General features: G+C 47.7%; 1 protein-coding gene across 15 annotated transcripts in view; it reads right to left on the reverse strand.

Annotated features, from left to right (window-relative positions):
• SUN1 (Sad1 and UNC84 domain containing 1) overlaps nucleotides 1–22,332 on the reverse strand; it is a 43,496-nt gene that overhangs the window by 4,304 nt on the left and 16,860 nt on the right. For 4 of the 15 annotated variants that reach the window (XM_048492706.1, XM_048492704.1, XM_048492708.1 and 1 more), the window contains 15 exons: nucleotides 20,755–20,877; nucleotides 19,965–20,048; nucleotides 18,904–19,014; nucleotides 14,947–15,045; nucleotides 12,976–13,069; nucleotides 12,242–12,300; nucleotides 10,431–10,570; nucleotides 9,678–9,914; nucleotides 8,846–8,932; nucleotides 7,504–7,547; nucleotides 6,504–6,642; nucleotides 4,445–4,699; nucleotides 3,460–3,544; nucleotides 2,559–2,674; nucleotides 1,643–1,810 (listed from right to left, as the gene is read on the reverse strand). In XM_048492706.1, the coding sequence (XP_048348663.1) occupies nucleotides 1,643–1,810; nucleotides 2,559–2,674; nucleotides 3,460–3,544; nucleotides 4,445–4,699; nucleotides 6,504–6,642; nucleotides 7,504–7,547; nucleotides 8,846–8,932; nucleotides 9,678–9,914; nucleotides 10,431–10,570; nucleotides 12,242–12,300; nucleotides 12,976–13,069; nucleotides 14,947–15,045; nucleotides 18,904–19,014; nucleotides 19,965–20,048; nucleotides 20,755–20,877 (1,841 nt within the window). The remainder of the gene's footprint in view (nucleotides 1–1,642; nucleotides 1,811–2,558; nucleotides 2,675–3,459; nucleotides 3,545–4,444; nucleotides 4,700–6,503; nucleotides 6,643–7,503; nucleotides 7,548–8,845; nucleotides 8,933–9,677; nucleotides 9,915–10,430; nucleotides 10,571–12,241; nucleotides 12,301–12,975; nucleotides 13,070–14,946; nucleotides 15,046–18,903; nucleotides 19,015–19,964; nucleotides 20,049–20,754; nucleotides 20,878–22,332) is intronic. The other 11 variants (XM_048492709.1, XM_048492719.1, XM_048492712.1 and 8 more) reach the window with 8 other exon arrangements.

Genomic DNA, 22,332 nt, shown 5'->3' on the forward strand with positions numbered 1-22,332 from the left:
GATTTTTTGGGTAGTTTTCTAATGGAGGGGTAAGGTTAATTTATTGTTCACTGCCTTGGAGGCTTTAGTTGAAAGATTTCAGCATACACATTTCAGCAAACGTGCACATACTGCCAGTTTGAGGCAGTCAACAAGCAGATAAATGAGAAACTGTCAGGAGGTTTGCTTTTGCTGCTTTCTGGATGCTGAGGGTGGTTAATTGCATTTCTAACTGAGGCTCATTCCGCACATGCAGAATAATGCACTTTCAAACTGCTTTCAGTGCTCTTTAAAGCTGTGCGGAATGGCAAAATCCACTTGCAAACAGTTGTGAAAGTGGTTTGAAAATGCATTATTTTGCATGTGTGGAAGGGGCCTGACTTTTCTCTGTCTTTTGTGTGATGCTATACTGTACCAGGTGCTGCCCAAGGTCAATGCCTGGCTGTCTTCACTGTTATCTCATTTGCAGTTCTTTTGGCGGGCAGTCCCACGAGGGGGGGGGGGGTGCACCCTGCTTTAACTTTAGGGGTTTGCACGGGCAAATCTCAGTTCTGACATTAGCCAGGGAAGATCCTCATTACCAATAAACTACTGTTCTTCTACATGAGTTTGTTGCAGTTTTTGGGATTCTGACATTATGCCAGAACTGAGATTTGCCCGCGCAAACCCCTATAGTTAAAGCAGGATCCAATTCTGATAACCGAGACAGAAAATGGCCATAATTAAACTCAGGAACAATGTAAAAAGCCATCTATGGGTTTCCGTTTAAACAACCTTCAAATTTCAGTGTCCGCAAAACACCCTTGGGGGAAAAAATGGGCCCTACATTTCTTTTGGAAACAAATCATGGTGGGTGGGTGGCGTCTTTCCCACACTTTCACCTCAAATTGCTGCCAGCCACAACTGAAGAAAAGCAGCAGATCCGGTTGTGGTTTGAATTCACCAAAGCAGTGAGGAAGGCAAGAAGAAATGGCCAGTGGGTCTACGCCAGATTGCTATCCTAGTTTATTAGGATTCTGCTTCTAATCCTCATGAGTTTAGTGTGCAGCTTTTCCACAGGACTCAAAGACATGATCAAGGGGAGCAGGCACTGAAAGCCGGGCTATGTGGGGTGGGGGGTGTCGTAACTCAATAACACAGAAGCGTTTAAAATCCTTTAAATAACCATTAACTGCAAATCAACATGAACAAAAAGGAGAAAGTAAGATGGTATGCTACAAATCTTGTAAACAAACCTTGTAAACAGACAAAGGATGACTTTGATGAGGTGGGAATTGTATTTTTTACGTGGCTGAATCAATTACGTAGGAAAATTAATTAAAACAATCATAATACCGAGATCAAAATTAGATTCAGAGAAATTAAACGAGTAGGTTAATATGTTAACAGTTTGTCAGTAGTTCAGGCCAGAAGTCATTGTTAAGGTGATATATAACAATGGACATTAATTAAACAACTAAAAAGCATTCTGCTAGGTGAAATACGTTGCGACAGAAAGTTCTCTGTCAAAAATTGTATCACGTTTTATATTTTATGGATAATATTAAGATTTACCCTGTAGTCGTGTTGTTTGTTATATGGTCTGTTATTTTCCTTTTCTATTTTGGTTTGAGTATAAAAATTAATTTAAAATGCTACAAACATGAGCGAAGATAAAACTTACGTATACAGAGAAATCCTTGGGAGCGCTGGTGATGTTGCCGGTCGGGGAAAGCGTTTTTGGTATATGCTCCAGAGTAAACGATGTCGGATAGATCAGCATGGAAAGGCGGACGACAAGGTACCCCTGCGACCCTTTGAACGCCCAGCAGTTTCCGGGATGCATGTCAGGCTGAGCAGACGGGGAGGGGGCGAGAGAGTTAACCAAATAAACTCTGCACCACGTACACAGGTGGGGTAATAACGCAGGCTATGGCATTTGCAAATCGTTTAAGATGAGTGGGGTGGCCATTCAAAAACAGAGAGACCAGTCAGCAATGTTTTCTTTCTCTTTTACTGGACCTGAGAGGAATTAAAACTGTCTGATACAAGACTGTCTGTCTACCTTTCGCTCCCAGCTCCCACCCAATGCCTTCTCTTTTAGGTTTCAGTATCCTGCCTTTTGGTACTGACCACCCAGGGCAAACTGGGGTTCCACACCTCTTCTGTCTTGATTTTTAGCTGATCTTCAACTCTCGTTTGATTGGTGATTACCATGCCATTTTAATTGATGGAAAGAAGACTTCGATCTGACATTGGAGAACTGCATTTTTTAAAGTGACTTTCAGAGACATTTGACCTTCAGGGAAACTTTCCACCGTGTCTGTTATTTTTTTATAATTCACCCACCTTTCTTACCCATCATTCTCTCCTGCTCTCCACATTAACGATAGCTCATCTGCCACTGAACAAACGATTTCCTGCAGCACCCATGTATTTGTTGGAAAAACCCCAGACCCAACCCAGAAGCCGGCAACCCAGAAGTGAACCGCCCCAATTAGATGAGTTTTAACTCAGGCACTGTCTTAGTCAGGTCAGGCCTCTGGAATCAACATATGCGTGCGCCTGCAAGCATGGGAAGGAGACGTCGCTTTAATTACCTGGATCACGACGCGAGGAGACTGCGAGAAGTACCACAAAGGGATCCCAAAGAGACTGATCAACGCTGTTTTGGTTTCATACGTCTCTGAGCAGCGGGTGCTCAAAACGCTGCCACCTCGAAGAGACAACGGAAGGGTTAACTCCCACCCCAGACACTCACCCCCACCAGTAACCCACGCCGATTGCATACCCAAGCAGGAGGGCGCTTTCCGCACAAACCTTTTAAAGCCTTTTGACGCAGCTGCGCATTGTTTTTACCCCCCCCCCCACGTTTTATTTGCAGCCTCAAAACGTTTCAAAAGCATCCCCTTTTAAAACGATTCTCTGGTTGAAACATTTTGAAAACGTCTTCAGTTGCCGTGCGATCGACTGACTACGTTTCCCAGGCTTCTCCGCGCCATTTTCTGAGCTTGGGCTATTCCCTCTCGCCTGTTTTCCTGAAGCATTTTTGTTTTAATTTGGGAGGGGGCAATTTTCAAAGCACTGAGTATATAAGTAGAGAATCGCGGCACAAGGCTTTGAAGCATCAATTCAACACAGAAATTTTAAAAAGTGAAAAATCATGTAATGGTGGCCATGAATTGTTTTGAGGGGGTGAGTGTGGACTTACACTGTTGTAAAGGTGGCGGGACTGAAAATGTTTTAGGCAATTTGTGCAGAAATACTTCCATATTTCTGACAATTAAGGGTTGGCAAGGTTTAGCGCAATTATCTGTTATACTCCTGTAGCTCAGTTTGGTCCCACCTATGGTTTTATTTCTACAATCCTCACGCAAAGCGTTAGCAGCCGAGATCAAGATACCAACAGCTGTCTAAACAAGACTTAATAGGTCTACTTTTGTAAATCTTTTGCACGCTGCCAGGCTAAAAAGTTGTGTGTCCCCTTCCCGGTTTTTTTACCTCCGGATTCCAAAGCAAAGTCTACTAAGCCCGTCTTGTCTTGAGAATACAGCTTCAGCGCGTTGTTGACGATAATGTGTGCTTGCTGCAAACGTGCCAGAGGAGGGAAAAATAGAGCGTGAGAAGTCGGGAGAAACTCCAGGGCTGTTTTTCAAGCGTTCTGAGAAGCCAGTACAAGTTACGCCCCACTTTCTAAGGCAGACTGGTCTCCTCTACAGAACTACCTCCGCGGATCTGTTTATAAAGGCATTACTACGATAGCCAGAGGTCCGGGTTTCACCTGTTGAGAGGTTCTCAAGGCAAAAGCCTTCCTTATTGTGGACAAGCAGCAGCTGAGGCTTCAGAACAGGAAGAAGGCCCTGATGTTCTTTGTACACTATGAAAAGGTTCTAGGTCTGTGGTGGTTATGGACTACAATTCCTATCAGTCCCTGTCAGCATGGCCAATTGGCCATGCTGGCAGGGGTTGATGGGAATTGTAGTTCATAACATCTGGAGTGCCAAAGGTTCGCCACCACTGTTCTAGGTGGTGGGCAATAAAATGGTATCATTTAGATTAAGCCCATGGCTGCATTTATAGCCACTTCTTCGGGCATCTTTAGCAGATGATGCCTTCGTAATGGTATGTTCACCCTTACCAACCCAGGAAAAACAGGCTTGGTACATCTTAGAAGGCAACTCAGCAGTTAGAGAGTGGCTTTTGGGACAGCTGTTCACACAGGTATCTATTATCTTACACTTAGGCTCCTTCCGCACATGCAGAATAATGCACTTTCAAACTGCTTTCAGTGCTCTTTGAAGCTGAGCGGAATAGCAAAATCCACTTGCAAACAGTTGTGAAAGTGGTTTGAAAACGCATTATTTTGCGTGTGCGGAAGGGGCCTTAGATGGGTTTCGGCATTACATATCACACTCAAGCTCTTGGAAGCGCAGTTGCAAAAATAAGCCCCTCCTGACACGGCTGACGCGCTTAGGAACTCGCGTACCGCTTCCGTGATGCCCGAAATCCCGACCTCATTCACGACGCTCGTCACCACGTCCGAAGACGGCCTAGTGTTTGTGGTGGACATGTGAAGAGATATCTTCTGGTGGATTTTCAACTCCAGGTCTCGCAGCAAAACCTGCAAGTCGCCCTTGCTGACAAACTGGGACGTCAGCCACTGGAGCAGTGGCTCTGGCAAGTCCCCTTGTTGATCGCCGAAGAGGACAAACTTGACAGATTCTTTGATTTGGGCATCTACCTAGAAACAAAACAGCACACGCTTAGATGCGTGATGAGCACCGGTAACCTCATTGACTGCGCTGGGATAAATCCTCGCATCGAGCAGAGAGGCAGAGCCCAAGACATGTTTGCTGACCTGTCAGTGGGCGCACAAAGAGGATTACGGAATTTCAAGCTGCTGGCTGTAATTCAGAAGACAGACCCCCACCTCGCTGATTTTTGTGCTCACTTAAGCGGCCCAAGCAGCTGGACTTTCAGTTTCCTTTAAGAGGGACGGCTCTTTGCCTTTAGTTAACTGAGTTTTAATCTCTCAAGACCTAGATAAAGCTTTAGAGCCTTTGGGAATTTAGTTTTTAATCCGAGGCCGGGATCCTACTACATTTGCTTGCTTCATGAGATCTGGCGGGAGGGAGAGCTTTAGGTTTGATTCCTCTCCCTCCCAAAACACAGCCCTTTCCCACGCCAAAACCTGGGTGAGGGGCTCGTCCGAAGCAATTGAGGTCCAAAAGGGAAGAGGAGTTGAGTCTGCGGACTCGTGGAGTGTATTGGTTAGTGTCAGACTGCAACTGAGTTCAAATCTCAACCTCCACCATGGAAGCCTATCAGTCAACCTGGGATCTTTCACAATCTCTCAACCTAATCTCACAAGGTTGTTGTAAAAACTGGGGGGGGGGAGGGGGGAAAACAATGTGAAAAAGCCATGTTGGGTCCATGATTAGAAGAAGAAGAAGAAGAAGAAGAAGAAGAAGAAGAAGAAGAAGAAGAAGAAGAAGAAGAAGACGACGAAGAAGAAGAAGAGGAAGAGTTTAGATTTATATCCCCCCTTTCTCTCCTGCAGGAGACTTTCCTTGCCCTTCCCCCCTCACAACAAACACCCTGTGAGGTAGGTGGGGCTGAGAGAGCTCCGAGAAGCTGTGACTAGCCCAAGGTCACCCAGCTGGCGTGTGTGGGAGTGTACAGGCTAATCTGAATTCCCCAGATAAGCCTCCACAGCTCAGGCGGCAGAGCTGGGAATCAAACCCGGTTCCTCCAGATTAGATACATGAGCTCTTAACCTCCTACGCCACTGCTGCTCCTTAGGGAGAAAAGTGGGATATACATTTTTCCAAGAAGTAATTCCACGGGGCTAGCATAAGCTAAGCAACTTTCTGCATCCCTGACCTAGACTCTTCGGTATGTCAAGGTCTGCCTCGCAGCCTTGTCAAGTCTCCTAGAAAACGTTGGCACCTTGTAACCCTGGCTCGGCGCACTTTGCCAGCTGTTTTTTGCATTCCCTTTTGCGCCTGGGAGTGTAATCATCTCATCCTCTTGGGAGGACTGCTGTGCCCAGCAGAGGTTTTGCTTTTGGCTGGAGAAGCAAAGAGGGGCGGGCAGGCTTTAGCTTGGCCTTAGATTTACTGCCGTGCTGACTGAATATCAGTTCTGGAAATAGCCCGTTGCATTATACATCGCAAGTGCTCAGTAAAATCAGATTTCTCTAACCCTTGAGTCTGCCTTATGGAGGAGAGAACAGGCCCGGCACGGCCCTGTGTGATGCTCCAAAGGCGGAATAATGAACCCCCTGAATCCAGACAATATAAACCTGAAATTTTTAGCTACCGATCCTCTCTACAAGCGTGAATGACCTGTGTCAATCGTTCTTAATGGCCAGTCTCCTCAGCAAGCTGCAGATAATGCAACCAATCACTGCGTGTAGACGCCTGACAAAAAGTCAGGAAATCAACCTGTGGATGCGAAAGGCCACAAGAACATGGTTCGTACATGTGGGGGCAGGGGAGTCCTTTTCCGTCACCAAGACATCCTCCCGTTCTTTTGGAGCTTACCTTTTCACGAAGGGCGTCTGCCGTCTCACAGCCGGCTTTTAAGCTCTGTGAACTGAGCAGCTTGGCCCTCATATCAGCCAGCTGAACTTCCAGTTGCCGAATCATGGATAACAGATGCTGGATTTGCTCAACGGCGTCACTGACACACAAAACGGGGAACCAGTTAAGAGACTGTCGAAGGGCAGACAACACAGGTCCCGTCAAATTCAGACCTCGTTTAAGCCATCGCTTTTTTAAAAAAGGACAACAGAGTTTTACATCCTCAACGGCCATGTGACGTTAACTGAACTACGAAGGTGAGAATCCAACCTACGCTTCTTCTGCTGTGAGCCTGAATTAAACTATTGGTTATATAAACAAAGGGTAGCTTTGGATGATTTCTTTAGAGAAACGTAGGTGACACATCTCCTCTGTTGCCCATTTGGTTCTCTTTTGCTTATGAGCACACACACACACACACCCCCCATGCAAAGATGCACACTCTTGTCTATATCTTGCTGAAGTGATATATTGGCAAATTTTCCTTCTTTGCACACAACTTGGAAGAGGAGGAAGAAAAAGAAGATGATTTTGGATTTATATCCCACCTTTCCCTCCTGTAAGGAGACTCAAGGTGGCTTACAAGCTCCTTTCCCTTCCTCTCCCCACAACAAGGCACCTTGTGAGGCAAATGGGGCTGAGAGAGTTCAGAGAGAACTGTGACTAGCCCAAGGTCACCCAGCAGGAATGTAGGAGTGCGGAAACACATCTGGTTCACCAGATAAGCCTCTGCCACACAGGTGGAGGAGTGGGGAATCAAACCCGGTTCTCTAGATTAGAATCCACCTGCTCTTAACCACTACACCATGCTGGCTCTCAGAAAGAAGATTTCCTTCGTGAATGTTTTACCAAGCCACCGCTTGATTAGGAGAGCAGCTCCTGTCAGTCTATGGGGTATTTTTGACCCCTAGCAGGGTTTCGCTGCAAGGTTTGCGACTCAACCTCTTAACTTAAGGCATACCTCGCTGTTCTTGCTTTGCTCAGTTCCAGATCCTTGTGGATGCTCTGAAAAATAAATGATTGTTACTACTGTTAAAAAAAAACCCCGTGCTACAGTTATAATCCAGATGATAAAAGGGAACAGGGGAGGATATATTCTTGAATTGAATTCTTTCTCTGCGTGGCAGGAGCTGGACTCCGACAGGGAAAAAATCCCTCTTAAAACTTTTCCAAGGCGACTGTTAACTATAATCCGACCCTTACCAAAGGGCAATTAGGTGAACATATGGTTATGGGGGAAGGAGGCCATTCACAGTGACCCTTGCTCTGGACATATGGAGTTCCACGTAAGGCTCTTATGGTGAGAATGACATTTAGGGTCTCTAATCTTATTTCCACCTGGGCCTCTTCCTTTTCCTGCCTGTCACTTATCCAGACGGAAACCTGATTACGCAAAATCCACTTCACTTCGGTACCCAACACATTAGAAGAACGTTTCAACTTGGAATAGCTTTAAGGATACATTGATTTTTTTAAAAAAATTAAGCATTGGAAAAGCAGTTCTGTCATTTCAGACCAACAAAGCACAATGCTGAAGGCATACAGACTGGCGATATTTGCACCTCGCTTTCATCTACCCTGTTAAGAGACATCTCTTATGCTCCCGGCAGTGTGGGGCTGGTTAGGTTACCCCCCAAGGCCCCTGATGAAATTCCGAGACAAGAACCTAGTTTTCCCGTTCACAAACGCAGCACTGCACATGATGTACCCAAGGTTACTCCCTTTCTAACAAATGGAACGATTATAAAAAAAACCCCGAAAATACCCTCAGCCTTTCCGCTGCGCCAAACTTTCTCATCTGCTAAGAAACCCTTAAGCGTCAGCCAAGGAACCGATACATCGCTAGAATAGTAGGTGGCGAAGCCTATGGCTCCATGATATCAGCCCCTGCCAGCATGGCCAATTGGCCATGCTGGCAGGGGCTGATGGGAATTGTAGTCCTTGAACATTTGGAGTGCCATAGCTTCGCCACCACGGTTGTAGAAGATTCCCAAGGTGGAGGGCCACAGAGCACTGGACCAGCTTTTTGGCCTCCCCAACACATCCCATAAATTGTGCGCATTTGTGCATGCTCTGCGGTGTGCCAAGGATTGTGCATGAGAGAAGAAGATGGACGGAGGTAGAAAAGCGGACTTGTTTACTTCTTGCTGAGGAACCCGAGAGCCCCAGGGGTTTCCTGGAACTTTGAAGAAAGCCCCAGGGAACACCAAGTCCCCTCCTTGTTGCCCCGGAGCCCTTTTGCCAATCGGTTCCTCGAGAGCTCGTTTCAAATTCAGCGCACTGAGAGCTGTAGTTCTACTCACATCAGATTTTTCAGAGAGTTTGGCAAGGAGGTCTTCTAAAGCCGCGATGCGCCACTCATGTCCTTGGTGCAAGGATGAAAAGTCGACCTTTAAAAGCGAGACAAGAAGTCAAATCCGGTTTGATTCACCACGTAGTTGAAATGCGACTCCCCAGACTTCTCCCGTACTTAAACACTGATTTCAAAAATGCAACCCCTCCCTCCCCGATTCCCCACCCGCTGAAGACGTTCTTGACTGAATGAGCTTTCTTCGGCGAGAAAACCCCAGCAAAAGCCAAAGGTGCTACTTCAAAACCCATTCTCAGTGGTATTTCCTGTTCCTTATACACAGTCTACCTGTGGCACATGTGGCTGGAAACCAAAATCTGCTTCAGGCTGAGCAAAGAACGCACAAGTGCCCTCGTAGACTTCGCTTTTTTGTCTCTGAACTTTCCACCCTGCTCAGGTTTCACAAGCAGGTAGCTGCTTCTCGGGAGGCACTTAAAAGTTTCCCTGGGCACACAGGAGGAGACTGGCTGCTCCAAATCGTGACAGGAATCTGTGGCGGTGAGCTACCCGCTGTTCCTTATTTAGAAGCAGTTTTATAGTGCTGTCTTCCGTTTACATTAATGCATTAGCTCTAATGGAAGGCTAATGGCGTGTTTTCATCACAAACGACTAAAATATCATTTGTCAAGACGATTACCCCTCCCGGTGCAAGCAGGAAATGCTTTTAACCCCACCCACGCGCATTTCCCTTTCCTAACCAGACTGCGGCAGCAACGCTAAGCGTGCCTGGTATAGGATTACATTAAATCCCCCGGAGACAAGCGATGGTTCCAAACGACGTTTACCGTTGGGTGCGCCGTTTCATAGGATTTCATTTCCTTCAGATGCTGGTCCACCTCGTTCTTTATGAGCGTCAGCATTTCACTTTTGTCGTTCAGTTGGGCAACTTGGTGCTGAAACGTCTGAAGGAGGAGGAACATTTGACTGTATTCCTCGTCTCGATGACGCCACTTCTCCGATAGGAAAGCCATCTGCTTTTCCAGCTCGCTTAAGCGACTGGAGTCAAAGGATTTCACGTGTTCCTAACATAAAGGGGAAAAGCAGGAAGGTCAAGATTGAACACATTTATTCCTACGGAGCAGGTGCTGTCAAACCCACTGGAACTTAGATCCTAGCTAAATAGCAGACGAGTTTGGATTTATACCCCACCTTTCTCTCCTGTAAGGAGACTCAAGGTGGCTCACAAGCTCCTTTCCCTTCCTGGCCAGTCACAATGCAGAGGGCTTCAACAGAAGGGGAAAGAGCAATGTGGATTAACTGGGTTATTCAATCTCCCTCTTATGTGTGCACCAGAACCAGGAAGGAGGGCCAATACCTATTATTGTGAGTGTGCCAAACAAAGCTAAAGAATTCTTCCCCTGGTGGCGGAAGACACTGAGCACGTATCATATCTCCTTGGGAAGGGAGTTCCAAAGTTTTGGAGCCATGACCAAGAAGGCCCTTTCTCGGGTTGCCACGTCTAAGAAGGTACCCACCATAGTAGGTCCTATTCCTGGGGCTTCCCTGTTTGTGCAAAGACAGGCAGAAACGCAACTTACGTTGTAAGCAGCGTCAGGCAAATCCGAGGGCGGTTCGAAGACCAGTTCAGAGTGGTCCCACCAGTGTGTTTTATGTATCCTTGACCAATTGAATGCCGGCAGCAAGGAGAGGAAGCCTTCAGAGCCCCAGTGCCATAAACCTGAAGTGAAAATGCAGGAAAGAAAAATGGGGAGGGAGAAACGATCTTGCCAAGGGTTTTGTTTTGGATTAAAAACAAAACAAAACAGAAGTTCAATAAAAAAGCCTTCACCCTAAGCATGGTTAAGTCACACCTTCAGTCCAAACGTGTAACCTAAGGGCATCCCTCAAATTCACAGCAGCCAACTACAGCAAAGATCTCAGTTTCCCCTGCAAAACAGAAGCTGCTTATTCACGTTTGTGGATACTAGTTAGCACAATGCCTTTCCCAGCTGGGCAGCAGCCCTGACCTTGGATGTCTGCACTTTTTACAAGACAGTACATGTCCGGCAAAGCTGCCCAAAGGCTCACACACAAAAGGACACGTCAAGGTTAATTGGTCAGCCTTTAAGAAAGAAGAGTTTGGATTGGATTTGGATTTATATCCCACCTTTCTTTCCTGTAAGGAGACTCAAGGTGGCTTACAAGCTCCTTTCCCTTCCTCTTCCCACAACAGACACCTCAAAGTGAGGCAGGTGGGGCTGAGAGTGTTCTGAGAGAACTGTGACTAGCCCAAAGTCACCCTGCAGGAATGTAGGAGTGTGGAAACAAATCTGGCACGCCAGATAAGCCTCCGCCAGTCAGGTGGAGGAGTGGGGGAATCAAACCCAGTTCTCCAGATTAGAATCCACCTGCTCTTGACCACTACACCACGCCGTAGCAGCTCAACTTCTGTCCTAGGACACTGTGACTCTGGGCCCATACCCCGCTTGCAGCTGAAGTAGGCCACAATTCTTGGCAACATGAGGCCAAATAAGCGTGGATTCACTTTGGAACATTTATTTCCGTTTTAGCATCTCTGGACTAACAGAGGGGGCTCTGTGCATGTTTTAATGCCTGCCTACGTAACCCGTCACCCACTCGACACAGCCCACGACCCACACTATGAATAACTTCTCTGTTTACAACCAATGTCGGTTGCAGTATAAGAACGCATCCCGGCGCAAAGAACATTCATGAGAAGCTACAATGGCGTTTGACAATAAAGCGAAGCAATTAGTCATAACGATGGCTCTCCCAGCTGCAGTCAGATCCGACGGTTCCCCCTGAACGGGATCCAAGACTGCGGGAAGGTTTCGTGATTAATTTCTGAGTTGCTTAAGTAAGCAGGGCTTGCTCAAAACAGTTCCGTCCAAAACTTAGGATATCACTTAGGATACTTTTAAAAACTCAGATATGGCAAATGTCAAACATCATATTTTGGGGGTGGGGGGGTGGAGGCTGCTATTTTCAACGTATAATCAAACTCGGGAGGACATTTGGCATGTCTGCCATCCAAACAGGCTAAAGCCCACTGATTCGGATTGTAAGAAACGCGGAAGCCTTGGATAAAGTCCAGAATGTCAGATCGTGCGGGGATGGGCCAAGGACAGAGCTGGCCAATGGTGAGAAATTTGCAGTGCAGACATATAATCTGCATGAAAAAGCACATCGGCCAGGTGTATACATTTGTAGCTTCCTTACCAGATTCCCCACCACACTGTCCTGCGGGTAGCAAACACGGGCAGCAATTGAAGCACCGCCCCAGGTAGTCATTGGATGACAATTTTAACTGCACGCGTTCATCCTTAGGAAACAGGTCACCTCTACTGGGGAGATTTTCAGGTACAAATTGCACATACGTTCCCCTTACCTAGCAACAGCAGCAGAGGGAGCAGGAACAAGAGCAACTTGAACATTTTTGGAAGGCATCTGAAAAACAAACACAGGAGCTTCATTGTTTTAAAACAACACACACGCACACATGCGTTTGCTGGCTACACAAACTGATGTTTAAACCTCCAAAAACCTGCTTAAATTGATGCATGGTGTTGTGGTTAAGAGCAGGTGCTCTCTAATCTGGAGAATCGGGTTTGATTCCCTGCTCTGCCACCTGAGCTGTGGAGGCTTACTTGGTGAACCAGATTAGCTTGTGCACTCCAACACATGCCAGCTGGGTGACCTTGGGTCAGTCACAGCTCTTCGGAGCTCTCTCAGCCCCACCCACCTCACAGGGTGTTTGTTGTGAGGGGGGAAGGGAAAGGAGATTGTCAGCCCCTTTGAGTCTCCTCACAGGAGAGAAAGGAGGGGACATAAATCCAAAATTCTTCTTCTATATGTCTTGACCAACTGTGAAATTGAACCAATTCAAAAGCTCAATTACAACCACAATTCACCTCCCAATTCCGTCACGCGCCCAGGTGTTCTGTTATCAGGTTTCGCCCTGTTAGCACAGTATCGTCGGCAATTGGCAAGCCTGGTTTCCGGTCCAGTTGGCACGCCTAACCGGCTCTCAAGCCAAGTGTTCTAAATGGAGCCCCGAGAGGAAACTGTGATAAACACAGTTGAAGAGTCTGGAACCAAACGCTGTTGGGACTGTGGACAAACCTGGTCAGAAGAAAGACATTTAGCAGAGAGATCAGGGTCACGAGTTGATACCAGCCGGTCCCAAGCCACCAGAACACTCCCGAAGCAGCCTTGCCTAGGAAAAGAAAGGACATGATGAACAAATTCGGAACTTCCACGGAAATGCTGAGGACGGTCGTTTTCAAACTTTTAACCCAAGGGGAACTTTCCCAACTTTATGTCCCTGCTGAGGAAGCTCACGGCTGCTCAGACTCTTGCGGTCATTAGGGAACACACAGGCAACTTGCCAGATTTTCTGGATCTCGCTTTCATCGCCTGAGCCCAAAATGCGCTCTTGGTCGTGGCCAGCGCTCATCCTGTGTCTGCAGGCTGCAGAGAAAGATTCATAACGGTGGCGGAGCTTTTGAAGAAAGCTCATCTGCCGTTCCTAGACTTTTTTGTTGTGGAAAAGCTCCGTGGGAACAAAGTTTGAAAACCACTGACTTCCAGGGTAGGCCGAGCAGAAAGCAATGCCGCAAGACACACATTTGAGAAGGGATGCTGGCAAACGGGAACAGACGTGCAGTTTTAAAAACAAACAAACAGTTCGCAGCCTCTTTGCGCTTTTCGGTTCTGTATTAGTGACCCGGTTTGGCATGCAAAAAAATAAAGTGCGTAAATTAATGTCATGCGGCGAGTTTAGTAAAGCAGCGACTCAGGACTCGACAACGGTACAAGCAACGCACACTTCGAAGCAGCAGGCGCGATATATTGCTCACTGGATGGATGAAAACCCAAGCAAAGAGATGGAGAGAACAAAATAAGATGCCCAAAGTGTACATGGAATTACAGGGAGTGAGTCCTCCCAGCCTCTGAGAGCAGTCTCTGGCTTGCGGCTCTACCCAATTCTGCCCCTCAAAAACCGGAAGCAGCCGAGTTACAGAACGTATGTGGTGCTATGAGAGATTCTAACCCACAAACACAACCCCACAAGATTTTCAGCATTAAGCACACACGGAGGAGGACGCAAAAATTAATGAATGGGAAAAAACAAACAAACAAACCCAGAAGGTTGCTTCCAATAAAAGCGCCGTTTCCTACACAGCAAGCGCTTCCAAGCCGTGCGAGAGCAGTACCGGTTCTACATCCTGGTTTGACATTTTCTTCCCTCTGATGGAAGTGGCCGGGCATTTGGGACCCAACCTGGTCTGGCTGAAAGCGGGGAGGGAGCCGGCTGGGGTTTCCCCTGTTCCGACAAACGCTATCAGGAAGGCCCTGGGACTAGGCAGAAGAAAGCGGAAGGCGGTAGATTCCTCCAAACCACCGGATTTGGTGTTGGGTTGGGAGACTTGGGCTCATGAAGGTCACTGGGTGATCCTTGGCTAATAGCCTGCTCTGCTTCTCACAAGGTTGTGGAGAGCATAAAAGGTGGAAAGAGACTCAGGCGCACAACCCAGAGCTAAGTCAAAGGAGGGTGGGACAATTTTTTAAAAAATATTGGCTCAACGGCCTGCAGTCTCTTTCCTTCTCCTGCCTTGATCAGCTATGAAGAAGAGGAGGCAGCGGCAGCGGCGTTTGGATTTACACCCCACTTTTCTCTTCTGCAAGGACCCTCAAGGTGGCTTACAAACTCCTTTCCCTTCCTCTCCCCACAACAGACACCTTGTGAGGTAGGTGGGGCTGAGAGAGTTCTGAGAGAACTGTCAGGTCATCCAACAGGAATGTAGGAGTGGGGAAACAAATCCTATTCACCAGATAAGCGTCTGCTGCTCAGGGGGAGGAATGGAGAATCAAACCCACTCCTCCAGATTAGAATGAGGAATGGACCACAGAGCAGGCTCATAACAGGAAGCGCCTTCTATGTAGGAAGCGTGTTAGCACCCAAAGCAGCCCCTAAGGACTACCCCTTCGTATTCCTCAAGGGATCCCTGCTACTGCAGATGTCGATCAGTCCATAGAAGCAAGGAAGCGCATGCAAGAAAAACACTGCGCAGGCACAAAGTCCATAGTAACCTGGGGAGACAACGGCCAGCCACAGGAGAGACACAACCTTCTTTGAGGCCAGCCATCCCGCTGTTCCCGTTCTCTGCAACGCGTGCAGCCAAAAGGAACCTGGGGCGACAGAGACGGAGATCGAGCTCGAAACGTGGGCACAGGGGCTCGCAGTCAAAGCCAGCGAGACACATTTTTCGAAAGCATCACACACACACACACACACACACAACAAGTTTACTGGCATTGTGAGAAAGAGAAAAGGGGGAAGACATGTTACAGAGGAAGGGCTTGATCATTCAACAGGGCTTGGCAGCTCAGAGATTTCACTTTTTTAAAAAAAAATGGTTTGGAGAGAATACGCTGATGCCGGAAGCCCTCGACCACTAACCACCACCTCATCTTCAAGTGAACAGCAGGTTACAAACCCCTGGTATTCATTAAGGGCGGTCGCAAGTTTGCCTCTCGGGACCTGGTTGATAATGAAGAATTCAAAGACAGGTTTCGACGTGCCTCAAAGTGACAGAAATGTGTGTGGGGGAAAAGGTGGACCACACAATCACCTTTATTGGCATTAGGTATGAGACAGTGGTTATACCCTATTATTAAATTTAAAATCATATGTTACATCTGTGGATTTTGCTTTCCAACTTGACAGTTCATTAGTAGAAATATAAAATGGATTAAAAGGGTTTGGCCATTCAATTTAAAAACAAATTTGTAAAACTGATACCATCTGACTACATTTAAGATCCAACACCAGGAAATATCTGGCACTTCCCGATTTAGTTCCACTTGCTAAAAGGCCACATCCACTCCTCAGGCTCTAGAGAATTACCAATTAAAACAACAGGACAACCAACCTAATATTAAAATAAGTAAATAAATAACAATAAGCATACACATATGCATCTTAGAATCACCCAAGGTGCCATGGACGAGAAGCATTACCCATCTATATAAGGTTTATGTTAGCATGATACTGATTTCATTCAACTTTATGTTCAGCATCCTTGGCTGGAACATCATTCTTTGAATTTCAATGCAAAACGCTACACTCCATACAGTTACACATCTTCTTAGGTAATATGACCTTCAACAAGAAGCTGGCTAATCTCTCCCCAAGCATATCAGGATCATTACTCCCTAGTAATTTTACCATTGATATTTTGGCCTGCTTCCCACCCCTCATCGATGGGCAATAGGGCTTCTCTCTGTGCTTCTGTATTTTTTTGGACAATAGTATAAAATGTGATCCAATGCCAATTCGACTATGGAGAGACAGGAATGGACATACTTCATGTGTTAGGGGCCTTTCTCAAACCGAACCTTGCAAGAGAGCAGGTGAAAAAACATTACATCTGGCTCTGGTCAGTAATCCGCCTTCTTGGTTGGGATCAGGGATTAGTAATAAATAGCTGGCCATCTTACCAGGTTCCGGAGTTCATACCAAAATACAGTGGGGAGCATGTGGTTGTTAAGCTTTATTAGTTAAGGTTGAAGCTCCTGGATCATATAATCTGAGTTTAATTAGACTATATATTTGTTGGGGGTCCTTTTCCATCGCCAGCTCTTCCAAAGAAAAAAAGCCTAATCGTGTAGCCACTTGCCCATTAATTGTGTTCCACCAATCAAAGCTTTTGACTTCAGCTAAGGCCTTATGCAAAGTAAACTGCCCTAATGTAACTGGGAAGCATATTTTTTATCCAAAACTTGAAGGTGAAAGCAGCCAAGCCCTGGTATTTAATAGGTGCATGCCCGCTTCTAAACATAGCACCGCGATATACAGTACACAATGCGGGACTCCTAATATTTTGTATAGAAACGCTAGATCGTATCTTTTTTTTCTGGCCGATTGCACCAGTGCAGTTAATATCCAAATCGACCCCATAGAGCAGTTAAGCTGCAAAACTTACTGGCTTGAAAAACCTTTAAGGCCGAGGGATATAAGTTGCTGTCCTTTAGCGTAAAAAAAAATTTAGCACACTGGGCGTTTATTACAGCTGTACATCCCTTCACTGCTGCATTTCCTGTGCTGTACCCATTTGGTGCGTTATAGTGGAGGTGGATCCCTAGATATTTAAAGGATTTCCAACCTGTTCAATTTCCTTTTCCATCTATGCAGAACCATTTGAATGGTTTAAATCTATTAGAAAAGACCATGGTTTTAGTTTTGGCGATATTTATGGTTAAGCCGTTTATTTTACAGTAGTCCGCACATTTTAACATATGTATGATTCAGGCCTGCTCTAGTTCTTGATAGGAGGAGTAAAGGCCAGTCCCAAGATATAGCAGGACGGGAGTTGGGATGTTACCTAGGATAGACTACTCACATTTAGTGCTTTTAAGGCTGATCGCCAAATCATTTAAGAACAGGTTAAAACAATGTGGGGCCAATATGCATCCTTGTTTAACACCAGTTGTTGTTGTAATTTTTGGGGTAAGCACACCTTCTTGTGTAGACCTCACTTGGCAATGGGTTTTATGGTACAGTAATCTTTATCAAAAGCTTGTGCAATCTGCTTTCAATACCCCTAGGATTTCAAGTTTTCGCCATAGCTTGTTTCTTTCAACAGAATCAAATGCCCCCTGTAAATCGAGAAAGGCAATGTACAATTTAGTACGGCCTTTCTTAATATATTTGTGGAATATTACATCAAGGAGTAAACAGTGGTGTAACGTAGTATACCCCTTCCTGAAACCTATTTGTTCCGATCCTAATATTTTGTTCTGCTCAATCCATGTTTGTAGGCGGTTAAGCAGCATCTTTGCGTATAATTTTCCTGCTATTGATAACAGACTTATTGGCCTGTAATTAGCTGGTACATTAGGATCACCGAAAAGGTGGACCAAAGGAGAGATCTAAAGCTTAGGGGCTAAGATGGCTGTGCTTCATTTCCTGAGGAGCTCAGGCGCGCCCGTGTCCTGACTTCTCCCCAAAGAAGCAATTCACACGGAGGAATCTCCCCGACCTCCTGTTCGCCCCAGATTAGATTACTTTCTAGGAAGGGAAAGAGGCCAGCCGATGTGCACGGCAGACACTGGCTCTTTCTGGTGTCAAGAGCAGCATCAAGCTCTTAGAAAACAGAATGTCAGAGCACAGAGGAATGTGCTTCGAAAATCAGGTTTTCCTACTGAATGTGTGCTTGCTGGAGAGATGCAGCCGCAATCCAAGCTGTGTAATGAATGCCCTAGCGTTCATTAGCCGCGATGCATGTCCACCTCACACTGGGAGTTGAATGAATTAAAACATAATAACCAGCCACCAGAAATGTGCTGGGGGCGGAAAGAAGAAGAGTTTGGATTTATATTCCCCCCTTTCTCTCCTGTAAGGAGGCTCAAGGTGGCTTACAATCTCCTTTCCTTCCCCCCTCACAACAAACACCCTGAGAGGTAGGTGGGGCTAGCCCAAGGTCACCCAGCTGGCACGTGTTTTGTTGTACAAGCTAATCTGGTTCCCCAGATAAGCCTCCACAGCTCAAGTGGCAGAGCGGGGAATCAAATCCAGTTGTCCAGATTAGTGCACACCTGCTCTTAACCACTACACCACGCTGGTTCTCATGTTGTGCCCGGCTTATGGTGACCCTGTAGGGCTTTCTACGCAGACTGGAAAGCACTCTCCAGGGTCTCCGGCAGAGGTCTTTTGTATCACCTGCGACCTGGTTGTTGTCAGCAGAACATGCTGGGAATTGGACCTTGGACTTTCAGCACGCCCAATGGAGGCTCTACCGCTGAGCCAGTTCATCGCCTGGAGGAAACTTGTGCACCGGATGCGGAAGAGGGACTGCGTGCCCCGAAACTTCCTAGGGGAGAGCGGGTCAGGGGTGCCAGAACAAACATGATTTCAACCTAGTCTACTCGAAAAGGAAATTTGGGGGTGGGGGGGTAAGCAGTATGAGTGGTTCACAATGGAGAGGTTGTGAAGGAAAAGGAAGACATTGAAACGCAAACAAAACCAAAACAAAGATACGTGTCAACCTGCGTAAGAAAAGATGTGCCAAATGGTCCTTGCGACCCCTTTAGACCGTGAAGAGTGTGTGCAGACTGCTGTGTGGGCCTCAAGCTGTTTCTTCCCCTGACAGTCATCACCTGTTGGTTACGGTAACAATCGATTAATGCCAGGCAATCCCACCCCTGCAAATCCGCAACGCAGACAGAGACAGGCACTGGGCACGCCGCAGGAAAGGACAGACCCGGCAGGATATCAGAAGGTGGTGACCAAGCTCCGTTGGGGACCCTGGGGGCGACAAAAAGCTAAAGGTCTGGAAGAAGGATCCCCCAAGGCACGACAAAAGCAGCCTCTCTACCCTGGGGTGAGGGTGGCTTTTACCACTCACCAACTGAGCCGGGGAGCATTCAATGGGAGGTGTAAGAGGCCAGGGCAGAACCCGGGACAGACTATATCACCACCAGCTTCCAAAAGGGAACCCTGTGGGCTCCACCACCAGTGCTTTAAGATGCGACGCCTCAGCACACTTGCCCATAAGCAACCCTACCATTCTGAAACAGAGCACAGCTGTGTCCATTTGCACGTGGTATTATTTGAATTTACAAAGGGAATCTCTATAGCAGAAGGACTCCAGAAGGGGTATAGGCATTGTGAGGCTGGAGCCCCGGGCACCATTCTCGTGGGTCACGCTGCTGGGCATTGGGTCCACGCCCCCCCTCCCCGCGCAAGAGTGAGGAGCTGGAAGAGCACCGCGCTGCTTCCTGCTCCTCGGTGCCACTCTCCATCCTGACTCTGCCACCCGCCCGCACGGCCTGCACAGCTGGATTATGGGTGGGGGAATCCTCAGGCTCCAGGAACTGCCGTCCCAGAAACTACACAGGCTTTCGCGGCAGGGGTGGGGCGCAACGCCAGTGCTTGTCCCGGGGCCCTGTTTTCTATAGCGACACCCCTGGGTACAGGAAGCAGCTGGGACCACTTCAAAAGTGGGGTGCGTGCCCAGTCCACAGACTTATCACTGCAGCATTGAGAAGACCAAACGGACCAGCCAAAAACACCCCCCACCCCCCGCCCCAACAAACCACACACTTACAGAAGTATTCCCCATTCACATCCCGTTGGTCGTCTTCCCTGAGAGTTCCTTTTACATTCTTGTTTCCGCTGTAATCGGAATGAGCTGCAACAAGGGGTGAAAGAAAAGAGAGAAAGGTTTTCACCTGGCGAAGGAAACAGAACGCCACGCAGAGAGCCCCGTTTGGGGGGGGGGGGAGGGGGCAGGTGAGCGACTTTCCCCTCACTCTGAACCGAAGCTTCCCCAAGCGCAGAAATTTGCTTTTAGAAAACAGAACAAAAAATCAGATTGTTGTCAAGAACTCAGGGAAAGAGAGAAAGGGGGTGCCGGAGTCGGGGTGAATAAAAGGACTGTGAGCCAGAATTCTGAGAAGCAAGCCAATTAGGGCTATATCTGTTGCTGGGGGGCAGGCCAGATGCTGCCCCGCATATATTGGCCAATTGTCTGGAGGCTGCGGTAGATTGAGAAACCAAAGCTTTCAAGGCAATGCAGAGAGCGTTTGACCCAAAACGCTAGCCAAATTGTCCCCGTAAAGCTTTCCCTAGCAACACTCCGCTTGTGCAATTTCAGGACAGAAAGGAGAAATCCACGCCACCACCTCGTCCCCGCGTGCCGGACGCTTCCGAGAGAGAGGAAAAGAGCTTGCGCAGAGAGGAAACGGATGCGAGAAAGGAACCGACCAAGTTGCCCCAGAAGCCGTAGAGCAAAACAGACGGAGAGATGTGCGGACGAGCGAAGGGCTGTTGTTTTTTTAGAAGGGGTGTGGGGCACTTGACAAGGGGAAGAGTAGCAAGTTTCAAAGGAGAAGTACCTTTCGAATCACAGCCCAACTTCAGCAAGGCCACGAGAAATAGCTGCATTAAGAGGGACGTGACGGATGACACAGAACGCCTGACCCCCTGCAGAATCTTACTCGTGTAGAACGTGAGGCTGCCTAATAAAAAAGCAGGGGTATCAAAGTGTCATTTCCTTCCGGCGCTCTGTGGAAATTCAAAGACGGTCCCGGCCAGAGGCGGTATGGGGCGCAGAAGCCGCCTGCCAAAGGGCAGTTGCTTTCGCTCTCTCGAGGGGATCACCAGATCAGGAAGCTACCTTATGCTTTACAGTAGTGGACGTAAACCTTTCTGGACTCAAAACCCACCTTTCACTTCCTGGCAGAATGTAACACAGCCTCACAGTCACATGACATCAGAGCCACGTCCCAGGGAGAGGACATGGGACGCCCCTGTGCTCTATGCATCAAGTCTAACGGCGAAACCCGCCCCAAGAGTTCTGTATAGGAACTTGTAATCCAGCAAGTGTAGTTCAGCGAGAGTCCCGACTCATGGGGGAACAAACGCATTGTTCTCTAGTCCGAGAGCGGGATGGCCCCATTCTGTCGTGGTGCTGAAACAAACCAGAACCAGTCCTGCACAGGTCCCGGTTGCAGAAGTGGGCTTTGCTGAAAAACCTGTCTCAGTCTGAAATGAGTCTGCCATTGACCGAAAGAACCCTCAATGACGGGGTGGACGGAACTGGGGAGATGGTGGCAGCGCTGGGCATTATTTTGGACAAACGCAGCCCTCCAGGGATGTGGAAATATTGTTCCAGCTGCACTTATACCCCCCTGCAGTTATTTCCATGCGTCGGCTGCCCCCCAGCACGTACTGACCCTGACCTGTTTTGCTCCAGCAAGGCCGCTGGCGATTTGCAACACAGCAATACGAAGAACATGTTCCCATTTGAACTGAGTGTGTGAACGTCTAAAGGGCAGGGATGCAAGGAATATTTGCTCAAACACACATCCCAAAATGCCTGTAGATAATGTCCAAACGATTCTTTGGTGGTCTACCAGAAGAAGAAGAAGAATATGGACTTATGACCCCCACTTTCTCTCCTCTAAAGAGACTCAAGGTGGCTTACAAACTTCTCTCCCTTCTTCTCCACACAACAGACACCTTGTGAGGCAGGTGGGGACGAGAGACTCCAGAGAGAACTGTGACTGGCTCAAGGCCACCCGGCAAGATTGTAGTACTGGGGAAACAAATCCGGTTCACCGGATAAGACTCCGCTGCTCATGTGGAGGAGCGGGGAATCAAAGTTTGGGAGCGGGGATGAAGAGAGGCAGACGGCAGGGCTTTTTCTCACAGTGCTGCTTTCAGCCCTATTGGATTTGGCCTTTGGGGTGACTTTCTGGCGCATCTCGCAAGCCTGGACATTGTGGGCTTCACCCAGACACAAGAGTCACGGTCGCTGTGGAGCAGTGACAGCATTTCTCAAACAGTGCCTTGGGGGCCAACCCAAAGAAGCCGATCGCTCCAGGGACCCAAGCCACAAGGGGAGAAGAATCGATGCCCTGGAAGGGTGGGAAAGGAGGGGCGGGTCAGCGGAAGATACCTCAGCCTCGACC

The sequence above is a fragment of the Sphaerodactylus townsendi genome, linkage group LG04, assembly GCF_021028975.2.
Source record: "Sphaerodactylus townsendi isolate TG3544 linkage group LG04, MPM_Stown_v2.3, whole genome shotgun sequence".
Taxonomy (NCBI): Eukaryota; Metazoa; Chordata; class Lepidosauria; order Squamata; family Sphaerodactylidae; genus Sphaerodactylus; species Sphaerodactylus townsendi.